General features: G+C 34.2%; 1 protein-coding gene across 2 annotated transcripts in view; it reads left to right on the top strand.

Moving 5' to 3' along the window:
- Positions 1-1645: 1645 nt before the first annotated feature.
- Positions 1646-13315, top strand: part of prkcq (protein kinase C, theta) — a 34788-nt gene continuing 23118 nt past the window's right edge. Inside the window, exons 1-2 of one of the 2 annotated variants that reach the window (XM_028449265.1) lie at positions 1646-1685; positions 11445-11674. In XM_028449265.1, coding sequence (XP_028305066.1) covers positions 11557-11674 — 118 coding nt within the window. In that variant the 5' untranslated portion in view covers positions 1646-1685; positions 11445-11556. Of the gene's footprint in view, positions 1686-9350; positions 9438-11444; positions 11675-13315 lie in introns of those variants that run through there. The other variant, XM_028449266.1, reaches the window with a different exon arrangement.

The following is a 13315-nucleotide window of genomic DNA, read 5'->3' as shown; positions in this document are numbered from 1 at the left end:
ACACTGGCGCCTCCTGGTGGACAGAGGAAATACATCAGTACTGCATGTACAAGAGGGATTTAAAATCATACAGTGCAGACTTTTCCTTGCAGAGTTTGCATGTTCTCCCTCGGTTCGCAGACCCAAAAGTATGTATTTGTTATTATAAAATCTATAAACTGTAGTAACTGGTGTGCTGGGCCTTTTCCCTTCAACCGGTTTCATCAAGAATAGTATAAAAAACATGTTTTATTTACAGTGAAAGCATGAAAATATTTGTTTGTGGGACCGAAATCAAACTTTGCTTTAAGTTTCCCAACAAAATACACATTGTGCATTCAAAAAGAGTTGACCACCATTCAAAAAAGACTATAAAAACCATTTTCTATGAGTTTTTAAATAAATATTGCCCCTGAATAAGTGAATATATATTGTATATTCCCTCCGTGTTGCATACACTGTATACACACTTATTTATTCCACTAGTGTGCTTAAAAACAGATGTTAAAAAGTGCAGCAATACAGGAGAAAATCATATTTAAATCACATTTATTCTTTAATCCATTTAAAAAATTAAAAAACAAACAAAAAAGAATTAAAAAAAATAAAGCTTGGGTCTTTTTTTGTTTATTTTGCACAATTTCCACCATTTTTATTACCAGGTTTTATGTTTTCTAAACCAGGCGTCTTTATTTTGGGGTAAAGAAACCAAAAACGGGGTCACAGATATGGTTTCAATGAACATTTCCCCAGACAGACCCTGTTCTTTTATTTTGAAGGGCATTTCTTATACAGCACAGGGTTGTCGTTTAACAGCAACTTGTTATAATTTTCCAAATTTTTATAGTATTCACCGAGTTTTCTCTTTCTTAACTAAGTACATTAATAGAATAATTTATATAAAATGCTCCGAAAGAATAAAAAAAAAAATAAAAAACTGATTTTCTCATCTAATCCTGCATTTGAGTTAAGATGAATATAATATTGCAAAATATTTCATGGGTGCACTACTTAATATGTTCTTGCATTTAGCATTAACAATAATTTTGGTGTCATTTGCCATTTAATTCAGTCTTCAGGAGAACATTATTCATAACCAGAGTTGTGTAAGTTGGCAGAGGTTGATTTAAAATTAAGGACTATGTTTATTTATTTATTTTTATTTACTAAATTGTGTGATATTCTGTTAAATATCAGGTTAAACTAAATCATCTAAGAAAACTTGAAAATATAAAATATGAAGAAAAAAATGATTAAAACCATAAAAAACAATAACGTATCACTGCATTTTATAATAAAGGATTAAAAAAAAAAAAAGATTTAAAAAAATTAGCTCTAACTTTATGTATATGTAAAGTAAAAAGTTGTTAAAAACGTGTGGTTTTTTTTCTGTTTGTGTGGGTGAAAAGATCAAAGATGCGTTCAGGAAGGCTCGGAATTTCAACGAAACACGAATATTTGCTTCAATAATGGACATAAAACACTCTGGGGATAACATGTAAAATCTAAAAGCTTCACTTCTAAATAAATAGTATTTATGTTTTTATTTGATGCTGTATTTGTTATTGGTGATGAATTAAAGGTAAACTAACTCTCCTATAGTCAGTGAACGCATCACTGTCGCTTTTCAAGCAGCGTTCAAAGAAGCAGCTTCAGAGTCTCTGCAGAGCTGCACAGGATGAACACACAAGTCCTTCTACTGACAGGTAAAGAGATCCTTTTATACTGTTTTATAACAAGTTTTATCCTTTAAAAGTTCTGCATTTGATGCAAAGTAAAGCTGCAATTGTTTTTACTTTCTAAAATAATTAATTGATGAAGTTTAAGACAAAAATAAAATATTTAATTGCTCAAAAACAAGTCTATATGTTACATATATTTGAAGCTTTAATGCTCATCTCTTTTCTGCACTGGTTAGATGTGATTAAACACGGTATATTAGTGATGGTCAATGGAGAACTGACACTAAAGCAGTGTTTTTCAACTTTGGGGTCATGACCCCAAAGTTGGTTTCGCCTGGAATTTAAATGGGGTCTCCTGAAATATCTATTAATTAATGAAAATGACAGAAAATACTGACTGAAATAATATTTTCTTTCTTTTTTTAAAAAATTATTCTATTTCAAATTAATACACAACAGACAATCTTAAACAACTGTATTCTATACTTTCACTTTCTCAAATATAAATTAACTTCAAATAAAATGTAGTAAGCATAAAAATATCTGAACTGGTGCAACTTTTTAGTAATCCTAGCCTACTCTGTATTTGTAACACAGAATAACAAACATGATCAAAAACTAATTTAGGTAGAAAAAAATATTGTGTTTGGGGTTGCCAGGTTGGGAACCATTGCACTAAAGGATGGATGTTCTGATAAATTACAGGTAGAACCAACTTTCTCCTGTAATTTGTATAATCTATAGTTTTGTCATCATCTTTTGAGGCACGAGGCTGCATAAATGACTAAATAGTTTGATAAAACAACAGAAATAGACGAAATGATAACAGAAATACACTAAAGTAACTAAAGATTGGACAAGAGGACTAAAAAAAACATTAAAAAAACATTATTTGCCTGGTATTTATTATTATTTGCACAATGGACAGCGTGTAATCAAACGCTTGTATAAAAATAGTCATAATACATGATGAAATAAAGACAATAGCAGAAGAAATATCACTAATAATAAAATAAAGTTATAAAATGTATTTCTATTAATAAAGTCAATAAAATTATGTACTAAAAAACACATTGGAAAAAAGGTAGTAAAGGTTAGTGTAAAGCAAACATGGGCAAAAGAAATACAGAAAAAGACAACAAAAATACACAAAATGATGAAAAGAATTGGCACAGTGCCGCGAAAACATACAAAACAAAAAAGAGAAATTCACTCAAATATCTCTAAAAACTTACAAAACAATAACATAAATACACAGTGACAAAACAAAAACAGAGAATGACAGAAAATGACACCAAAAACATACAAAAATATACAAAATAACACCAAAAACATACAAAAATATACAAAATAACACCAAAAACATACAAAAATACACAAAATAACACCAAAAACATACAAAAAATACACAAAATAACACCAAAAAAATACAAAAATACACAAAGTAACACCAAAAACATCCAAAAAATACACAAAATAACACCAAAAACATACAAAAATACACAAAGTAACACCAAAAACATACAAAACAGCAAAATTAATACGTAATACATTACTCTTAAAAACAAAAAAGACACAAAATGCTTTTTTGACTCCAAAACACACACAATGACAAAAACACACAAAAAGACAATAGAAACGCAGAAAATGAGAACAAAAAGAACACTAAAAAAAAGCTAACAAAAACAAATGAAATGACAAAAGTAATTCACTGTTAAAAACAAAAAAAGACAGAAAATACCCCAAATTTAAATTTATAAACCCTTTCCACCATTTTTCCCAGCTAATGTTGCATATGTTAACCCATTATTATCACACCATATTTCATTCTTATTTTTTATTTATCATGCGCTTTTTTTTTTTTTGCAAATTTGAACTAATTATGTCCACTAATTTAACCAATTTCAGTGGTTTTTAAAAATCCCATTTCACCACCATTTTTTGGTCACGTTTAATTTAATTTTAATTTAATTTAATTAATTTACATATTTAATATGACTATATACTATGGCTCAAATAATACTAAACTTCCTGGATAACAGTGGATATTATTCAGATGAATAAATAAATGAGGTTATCACAGATTCATAGAACAATGGACCATCATTTTACTGATTTATCATGGACCCCAAAAATCTCTCCCCTATATTCCCCCTTATAGATGGTCCTGTCTCCACATGACTGTTCTACAATGATCATGTCTATGTTCAGTCACCTGCAGCAACAGTGGGGGTCCCCGGTGTTTGGAATCCATATTTTGGGGGTCACGGGCTAAAAAGTTTGAGAACCACTGCTCTCGAGCAGATATAGGCAATTGGCGGCCCGGGGGCCACATTCGGCCCTCGGTCTAATTTTATGCGGCCTCCAAAGTAAATGTACAAAACGACAGAAAAATATACAAACAAGAGTAAGAATACATTAAAAAAAAAAAACATTGCAGGAAAATACAGTAAAATACGGTACTCCAAAAACAAAACTAGTACACAAATGAACAAAACAACAACAGCAATACACAAAATTACTTAAAAAATATACAAAATTGCAGAAAATGACAACAAAATACACCAAAAAACAAGAAAAACATGAGAAATTACCCACAGTGCTAACAAACAATAAAAACGACAACAAAAATACACAAAAATTACTCCAAAAAAAAGGCTAAATGACAACACAAATACACAATATGACTAAATAAAACATAGATTTTACAGTAAAAACACACAAGAGGACATCATAAATGCACAAAATGCCTCACAATGAGCACGACAACAACAAACATACACAGAATGAGAGAAAAAAACACAAAACTACTATAAAAACTCTTTGTTCTTTCCTGTATTAATGCTCAGATCGCTCATTATTCGAAATGCTGACATGAATGTTGATCGTGTCGCCCTCAGATTAAACAAACACATTTTTGTGGCCCTGCTGTGATAATAGTTGCCTACCTCTGCTCTAGAGCATTATTAGAAATGAAAAAATGAATGAATAAACTGTGTTTAGTTTGTCTCGAGATCATTAATTATAGAGTCACATCCTAATGGGTGGTTTAGGAGCAGTAGTAATTTCCACCGTCACTGCTTTAGTCTATGAGTGAACGTCTACTTCAGGCCACACTCTGAGCATCAAAGGCTTTTCTGTCAACAACAACAACAAAAGGTGCCCCTGCGTCTACTTTTGGCTGCTTTTACACCACGCAGACGCTCAGGTGGGAGCTTTGTTCCACTTTTCCTCAAAGAGGCTTTGAAAGGTCTCCTAGTACTTGACCTTCTTTAAATCTTTGTAGTACAATCGAGTCGGTGCGAGCTTTGGCATTTGCACCGACGGGCGAGTCGGTGCATAGAAGTGATGCCTTCAAACATAACAGAAGCTTTAAAGCCTGAATGATAAACATCAGAGGCAACGACCACGACCACGTACTGGTGCTGACGTCGGTTTGGAGGAACTCAAAGTGCTGACCAAAGGGTTTTTGTGTTAACAATGACCTGCTGTGTGTTCCTCTAAATCCACTTACACCTACAGTGTGCTTACTTTATGAAAAGGTCTCAATAATCCCTTTACGTCACCTCATATATTTTTGCTTTACATCAGCTCAACAACAGCTCACTTAATCACCTCTTCTTAGGTTCAGTTCAATCATTTTGGCTTTAAAAAGCTTAAAGTCCGCATGTCACCATTATTATTGTTTTTTTTTTTTTTTTGCATCATATGTTTTACTAGCATCTTATTCTATGAATAGAATCATGTAAATATCCAAAAAAGTGCTAAAAAATAATGTACAGTTTGTTAATACATTTTAATCAAACTTCTTCCATCAGCATCTGGTTTTCTGGCCATGTTGATGATGTCATAATATTAAAAGAAAAACAAAACAAGGCTTGTCTGTACTAGAGAACTACATTTTTAATATGTTTATGTTCATTGTGAGTCTGAGTATGAGTTTGGAACAGACTATAGTTCCAGGGTGATTAATATGTTGTATTACTGCTTAATGTTCAATCAACAAATATTTGGTAGATTTATTTTTCCAAAATAAAATAAATTGTGTTTTTTTTTTTTACTGAAAATGACTAAATAACTAAATAAATAAAGTGATTATTCTGAATAAGATGTTTTCTTGTGTGCTCACAGATTAATATTGTTATTATTTAAATTATATGTTTCCTCAACATGATGAAAGTTCAAATTCAGAGACAAATTTCACAGTTCTATGATAGTTTCCGCAAAATATCTTGAAAGTTTGATAATTAGAGATTTGTGATTAAAATACTACATTTTATGTTGAAATATATAGGCGAAGCACTTTTTAGGTGTGTAGTTTCATTTAGAATCAACATTTTTTTTTTTAAATGGTGACTTTGAGACTTTAATCTTTGGACTTATCAAAATGTTTTTAAATTCATATTTTTTTCAACAATAACAAATGTACTTATTGTCTTTTTATTGGCCAGAAAAGTGATATAGTGTGCATGTGAAGGACTGCTCATGTGTTTATGGTGTTCATCCCTAAAGCAATTATTGAAATATACACAAACATTTTTGTCAGAAGGCACTAAAACTAGAGAAATGATCAACCAGCCAACATTTACTGCTTTTTAGCTTCAGATTCTTTGTGAAGCCTCCAATGATTTTAATTACTTGTGGAAAAACTCGGTTGGGTTGCCGGGCCACATAAATTTGAAATGCTGAAACGGAAAACACAGACAGGAAGTGTGGTTACGCTGTCAAAACTAAAACACAAGAAATTTGTCTCCACCCTCACGTGAAATGGCACAAAAGCAGAGTCGGTTGCAGTGAAATCTGTGCCACAGGATGACATTTGTGCTTTGCAGATGTACGTTTCAGTTTTCTCTTCTTTAACACCAACTATCTCAGACCCTACATGTTTTTTTAAATATGTTTCCAGCAAGAATAAAAGAGAAATGCTCGAGACCAGAACTACTAGTCCATAAGAGGGAACAAATACAGTATAAACAAAGCACTCAGAGGGGCGGATTCACTGAAGGTTTAGGGCAGGGGTTCTCAACTGGTCTCACCCTGGGACCCAAATTTTGCCACAGTCATTAAATCGTGACCCACTTTTCTTTTTTTTTTTTTTTTTTTGAGAATTCAACCAACCAAATTTAGTTTTTTCAAAAATAGCTGTTGAAAGCACACATATAATCTTTTTAAAAACTGTATTTTCCTGTGCAACATGCATTTCACACCATGGCTGTCGAAAGAAAAGTTTCTTTCAAAATAAAAGACAAGTCCAACATGAGACATTAAGTAGGCTATTTATTTATTTTTGACCAGCTGCCCGCGACCCACCTAGTACAGGTCCACGACCCACTTTTGGGTCCCGACCCACCAGCTGAGAATCACTGGTTTAGGGGTATTAAAACATGTGCAAACGTCACTCCACACGCTAATAAGGGGTACAAACTCCAGGAATCAGGACTATATTACATATTCATCCCTCTGATGAATATGTATTGTAGGCGGATCTCATAAGGGGTGCAAAAAAATGGGAGGAGAGAATGCAAATAAATTAATGCAGTGGGTGCAAACAATGCAATTCATCAAATCTGGAACTGTTTGCTGTGACTGTTTTCTGCGCTGAAAACAGTATGACCCACATTCAGGTACAAACTCACACACAGAGATCGTTGCTGCACTGAATGTTGATAGAATGGAAAAGAAATGCTCCAGTTAATCTTTCTTGTAAAAGAAAATCAGTTAAACTAGAATATTTGCATTTCCTGAAGCAAGTGAGGATGTAGGTGCTGGCTGACGTCGCACAGCATTAGCTTAGCAATAACCTAGTATTAGCATTTGCCTAGTGTTAGCATTAACCTAGCAATCGCTTTAGCCTAGCAATCGCATTTGCCTAGCAATTGCATTACCTTAGCAATCGCATTAGCCTAGCTTTAGCATTAACCTAGTTGAAAAAAGTAGAAATCGGTTGAAATTGGTTGAAAAAGTTGTAATTTCTTGAAAAAGTTGAAATTGGTTGAATTTGAAATCGGTTGAAAAAAAGGTGAAATTGGTTGAAAAAAGTTCAAATTGGTGGAAAAAGTTGAAATTGTTTGAAAAAGTTGAAATCAGTTGAAAAAGTTGAAAAAAGTTGAAATTGGTTGAAAAAAGTTGAAATTGATTGAAAAAAATCAAATTGGTTAAAAAAGTTGAAAAAAGTGGAAATTGGTTAAAAAAAAGTTGAAAAAAGTGGAAATCGGTTGAAAAAGTTGAAAAAAGTTGAAATCGGTTAAAAAAAAGTTGAAATTGGTTGAAAAAGTTGAAAAAAGTGAAAATCGGTTGAAAAAAGTTAAAATTGATTGGAAAAAGTTGAAAACGTTTGAAAAAGTTGAAATCGGTTGAAAAAGTTGAAATTGGTTGACAAAAAGTTGAAATCGGTTGAAAAAGATGAAATTGATTGAAAAAGTTGAAAAAATTAAAATTGGTTGAAAAAGTTGAAACTGGTTGAAAAAGTTGAAAGAAGTTGAAATCGGTTGAAAAAAAAATGAAATTGGTTAAAAAAGTGGAAAAAAGTGGAAATTGGTTAAAAAAAGTTGAAAAAAGTGGAAATCGGTCGAAAAAGTTGAAAAAAGTTGAAATTGGTTGAAAAAGTTGAAAAAAGTTGAAATTGGTTGAAAAAACTAACAGACAGACACTGGTAAAACATTACCTCGTTAGCAGAAGTAATCAACTTATTCTTATGGTCCTCCTCCTGCAACATCTTAGAAAAGTTGGAATTTTAAGCTAATGAAGATTTATTTATTTTCCTGAAAAAAGTTGAAAAGGTTGAAATTACTGCTTCAAAGTTTGTTTTGATCTTCATTGTAAACACTGTTATTTACATTGTTGGAAAATGTTCACGCATTGCATTGTGGGAACTGGAGTCCCGTAGACGTGTTTTTACTTCATTCTTACTGTGATTTCTTTGGTTTCTTTCCCACTTCTCACTTCACCAGACATTCAATTTCATTCTGATTCAGATATTTTGTTGTAAACCCCAAAGTAAATATCCACCATTGTTTTGCTGCAGCTTTTAGTGAAAACACCGAAAATGTGCTGGGAAGTAACTTTGGTAGAGTTTTTTGGGGGGCAAACACAATAAAACACAGCAGTGAAGTTGAATATCAACATGTGGTCATTTGAATATGAGAAGAAGTCAAACCCAACTAAAAATGCTATTGTGTTGATGTGAAGTGTTAGCTGTTAGCTTAGCATCTCTGCTCCAGCGTCCTCCTCCTGTGTTCATATAAAATCCAAAGATGAAATCTAAGGAGGTGAAATTGAATCGCCCCGTTTGTGGTAAAAGTATCCAGTGTTTATAGAGTGTTACTGTTACTAGGATGTGTTATTAAATATATGTATACTGTACAATATTGAAGATTAGAGGTGCCAATGTTTATTTTCGCTTTAATTTCTTTCACATTGTTTTATTTTTTGTATTTTTTGTTATAATGTGAATGCTAAAATCAATAACAAAAAAAAGAGAAGTATCCAGTGATTGTTTCCACGTGTCGTCACGCGGCGGTGACGTTCCTACTGACTCAGGGTCAGTCCGGTTTGCAGTAATGAAGGTGACTCGTGCCACTCTCTGGAGACGAGTATTGCCGACTCAGGCGGTCAAAAAATCCTGATGTGCGTTTAGTGTTTCAGCTCTAATTATAGCCCCAGCCTCCTCCTCCTCCTCGTCTTCCTCACTCACCACAGAGCCTGACACACTCACAAAACACTAAAACCGTCCTCACGGCCACGTCGATGAAGCCTCTCAGCAGGAGCCAATCACAGGTGTGTGTGTCGTAAATAGTGTCTTTGTTCTTTAAAGTTCTTCAAAGGCTCAGACGAACCAATCGTATCCTCCGGTGTTTAAAGGTCAGGGAGGGTTTTATTTTAGGTTCTCCAGATGGCTTTGTTGTTTCTTTGGATTAACGCGTGAATATCTTCACAAACATCTTCCCTTCTGCTCCAGGAGACGATGAGGAACGATCAGACAGTCAGTTTGGACTGAGTCTGCAGCAGAGATCAAAGTCATGGATTACAAGTACTCACGTTACTGTAATTGAGTTGCTTTTTTGAGTACTTTAAATCAGTAATTTGATGTTTTCTAAGAATTAAAGTAGACTCTCCTTATTCTTTTGTTACCATCATTGTGATAAGAGAAGAATTGTCTATCTTTGAACTTCTGAGTGTAAAGATAAAAGGTTTTAGTGGCAAATAAGCAGAAAAAGAGGATTTTCTGTAAGTCCTTCTAAGTTTAATTTGTATTTGTGTTGAGTATAACTGTGGTCAATTTTATTTTTTGTGTTGTATGTGGGTGTGTATGTTGATATATAAAACTATGTACACTTTTCTTTTTCTTTTCTTTTATTTCATTATATTATTTTTGAAAAGAAATATTCTCTGTTTTTTCAGGTTCATTTAATGTAAATGTATTTTATTTATTTTGTTTACTTAATTATTTTATCTGTCAAATTGTGTTGTATGCCACCCTTTGTAAACGTTGTGTGATTGTTCAAACAAAAATACAGAAAAATAAGCAAATATATAAAGGCAGTAAAGTAATTCATTACATTTCTACACCATACAGTTACTGAGTAAATGATCTTTTTTCGTGATTCTCATTTTTTATTTGAACATAATCCATATGTTCTTAGTCGTGCTATTTCTGATCAACACACCCACTTTCTACTAGGGCTGGGCTCATATTTCAATATTTTTTCTTTTAATGACGATTAACGATATCAATCTTAATATTTTTAACTTAAAGTATTTACCAGACAATTCTGGGTTAGATTTGCTAATGTAAAATGTCACACAGGCACGTTTATTAACAAACAGATGCACAGTATGAGCCACTTTTGTCTTTTTCTCCTCTAAGGGACAGCACGTGTGAGTGAGTTCCGTAGTGTGGCTCGTTTAGGGGAAGGTCTGTCTAAGTGATCCATCTAACTGTGCTTTTAATGCACTTCTGAGAATTAAAAAAGTAAGCTATGAAATAAAAATATACAATTATAGACGATATTGTATTTTTTTATATCGCCAAAATTTAAATCTCGATACATCTTGAATCTTGACGTTGTTACCCACATGGCACCGTTTTAGAGTTCATAAATGTATCTACTTAGAGCCTGAGAATGTATTTTTTTTTAAATTGAATTTAATGGTGACATTTTATTTTTAATAAAGAATCCTAACCCTAAATATTGTTGCAATATTGAGTTATAACCTGACCCTAAGACGCTACGTACTTGTACTTTGGTAACCGTACCAATAGCACCGGGGGTTGTCCGTACGACAACCATACAAATAGACACTAAATGGGTCCCCCTGGCGCCCCATGACACGTATGGGGTAATGGGCCCCATTTATATATTTGTATGTGGGAATGATTTGTACCACCAACCGTCATATTATTTGACTCACAAATAAAGGAGAAATCGACTTTCTTTGTTTTTCTCTTCGGAGGCCCTTTGGGGCCCCCTGGGCCATCCACATCCATAGATTATAGCTACCAAATTTCAGCCCGATCCGTTCACAAATAACAGGAGTAGAGATTTGAACTAGTGTACACAACAACAAGAAGAAGAAGAAGAAGAAGAAGAAGAAGAAGAAAGTGAGGGCGTTTTGAGTCTGATAGCCCAGCCTAAAAATAGAGGCAATCGATTGCTTCTATTTTTCTGAGTTCTGGTAACTTATTCAGGTTTACAGTGTACTTGAGTTGGATATATTAATACTCTTTACACCTCTGGTCTGCAGTGACATCATCCCATGTCTCACTCCGTCTCGTCCTCTCAGGTTAAAAGTGTAAAGTGTGGAGAAAGGAAGCAGGAAAGGAAGCAGGAAAGGAAGCAGGAAAGGAAGCAGGAAAGGAAGTCTGCAGTCAACGTGAGCCCAACCATTTTCAGCCATGTCGCCATTCCTCAGGATCGGTTTCTCCAACTTTGAGATCGATCCTGGTCTGGCGTACCATGAAGAGGTGCTGAACCCCTACTGTGCTGTTTACATGAAGGAGGCTATCGACACAGGTGAGCATGAATAATTCATTCATCTGTCCAGCAGTTAATTAGTCCAGCTGATGTTGGTCCGCACACTGGCCACAGCTACGTGAAGTTTTTTTAAATTCTGAATTAAATTATTCTGAATTAAAGTGTTCTGCTTTGTGTTTACATGGAAATAGTTATTCCGAATGGAGGTTTACATGGAAAACACGTTTATTCGGATTTATTTAATTCCGCTTTAGGTCTGGGGGTGGGGAAGGGTTCTGATTGGACAGGGGGAGAACGTGACATATCACGTCTATCAGGAAAAAAAACACACAACAAACCTTTTATTTTCTGCTACACCATAGAAGACCACATAATAATTAATAACACACTTTCACTTAGGTCAGCATGTTTCTGCTTCCGTCCATCCACTCTGTAATAAGCCTTTTCACACTCTGGAACTGCGCATGCACGACCTGCGGGGGTCATAGGTCGAGAGGGATGTAAACATAACTTTGTTGATATTTCCAACCTTACGGCGTTTGTAATGTTATTCCACAGATCGTTAGTGTTTATATTATTAATATTACATGTATTCAGACTTGAGGAGGTGTCCAGGGTTTTACGCTGATGCCGATTTCGGGCAATCTGAGCACTTTTAAAAACCGATGGCTAGGCCGTCCCTTCGCTTCCACCCCTGGTGAATGAAAACACCGACGACCTGGGTCTCCAGGGGGTGCATTAGGACTCTACCCGGCAATGATGCACGTATCTGGGCACTTTTGTAAAACCGATGACAGAATCGGAACCAAAACGACAGATCTCCTCTGTTTCCACGCTCCTCCTCCCAAGCTTTTAACTTTTGATTGTTATGTATTTTCTGTATTTACTTTATTGTTGTTGTTGGTTTCTATTTCTGACTTGTGTAATTGTTCTAACAACTGTAAAGTGTCTTTGAGTTTTTGTAAAGCGCTTATGAATACCATGTATTATTATTATTGATGGGACAAGTGAGATTTCCTAGTGTGAAAAGGACATTATGAGTTCTCACTTTGAAAAGGTTAAATTTACCAAATACACTATTCACTAACCAACAGTGTTGGGAACGTTACTTTAAAAAAAGTAATTAGTTATAGTTACTCACTACTTGTTTCAAAACATAACTGAGTTAGTAATTGAATTATTCTATAATAAAAGTAACTCATTACCAAGGAAAGTAAGTTTTTGCGTTGCTCTTTGTCAAAGAATTCAGATTTTTTAGATGCGTGTGTTGTTGTGCTTCATTAAATTTGAGTTTCTTACAACGGATGACGACAAAGTCTTCACTCCTGGATATAATGAGCACTTCACATGTACGTTCTTGTCTTTGACCACAATTAATTTAAAGTTGTGTTTGTATCGTCACCTTAAAGAATAGCAACTTTTCATCAGACTGCTCCACGCTCGCCATCTCTGCTGCTTCATCATATCTGTAGTGTGTGTGTGTGTGTGTGTGTGTGTGTGTGTGTGTGTGTGTGTGTGTGCGTGTGCTGGCACAAGTGTAAAAACATGCTCTGATTGGCTACCATGAAACATGACTCCGCCTTAGCCAATCATAATCGCTCACCTTGTTTTTAACCCACCTCCTCACTACAGCTGCGTATGAAGCCAGGGATGCTTTTGGATTACAGTTTATTCACTCAA

Source organism: Gouania willdenowi, chromosome 6 (assembly GCF_900634775.1).
Source record: "Gouania willdenowi chromosome 6, fGouWil2.1, whole genome shotgun sequence".
NCBI classification, from domain to species: Eukaryota; Metazoa; Chordata; class Actinopteri; order Blenniiformes; family Gobiesocidae; genus Gouania; species Gouania willdenowi.
The sequence above is the reverse complement of the archived record's forward strand: the minus strand, read 5'-3'. Positions and strand labels throughout refer to the sequence as shown.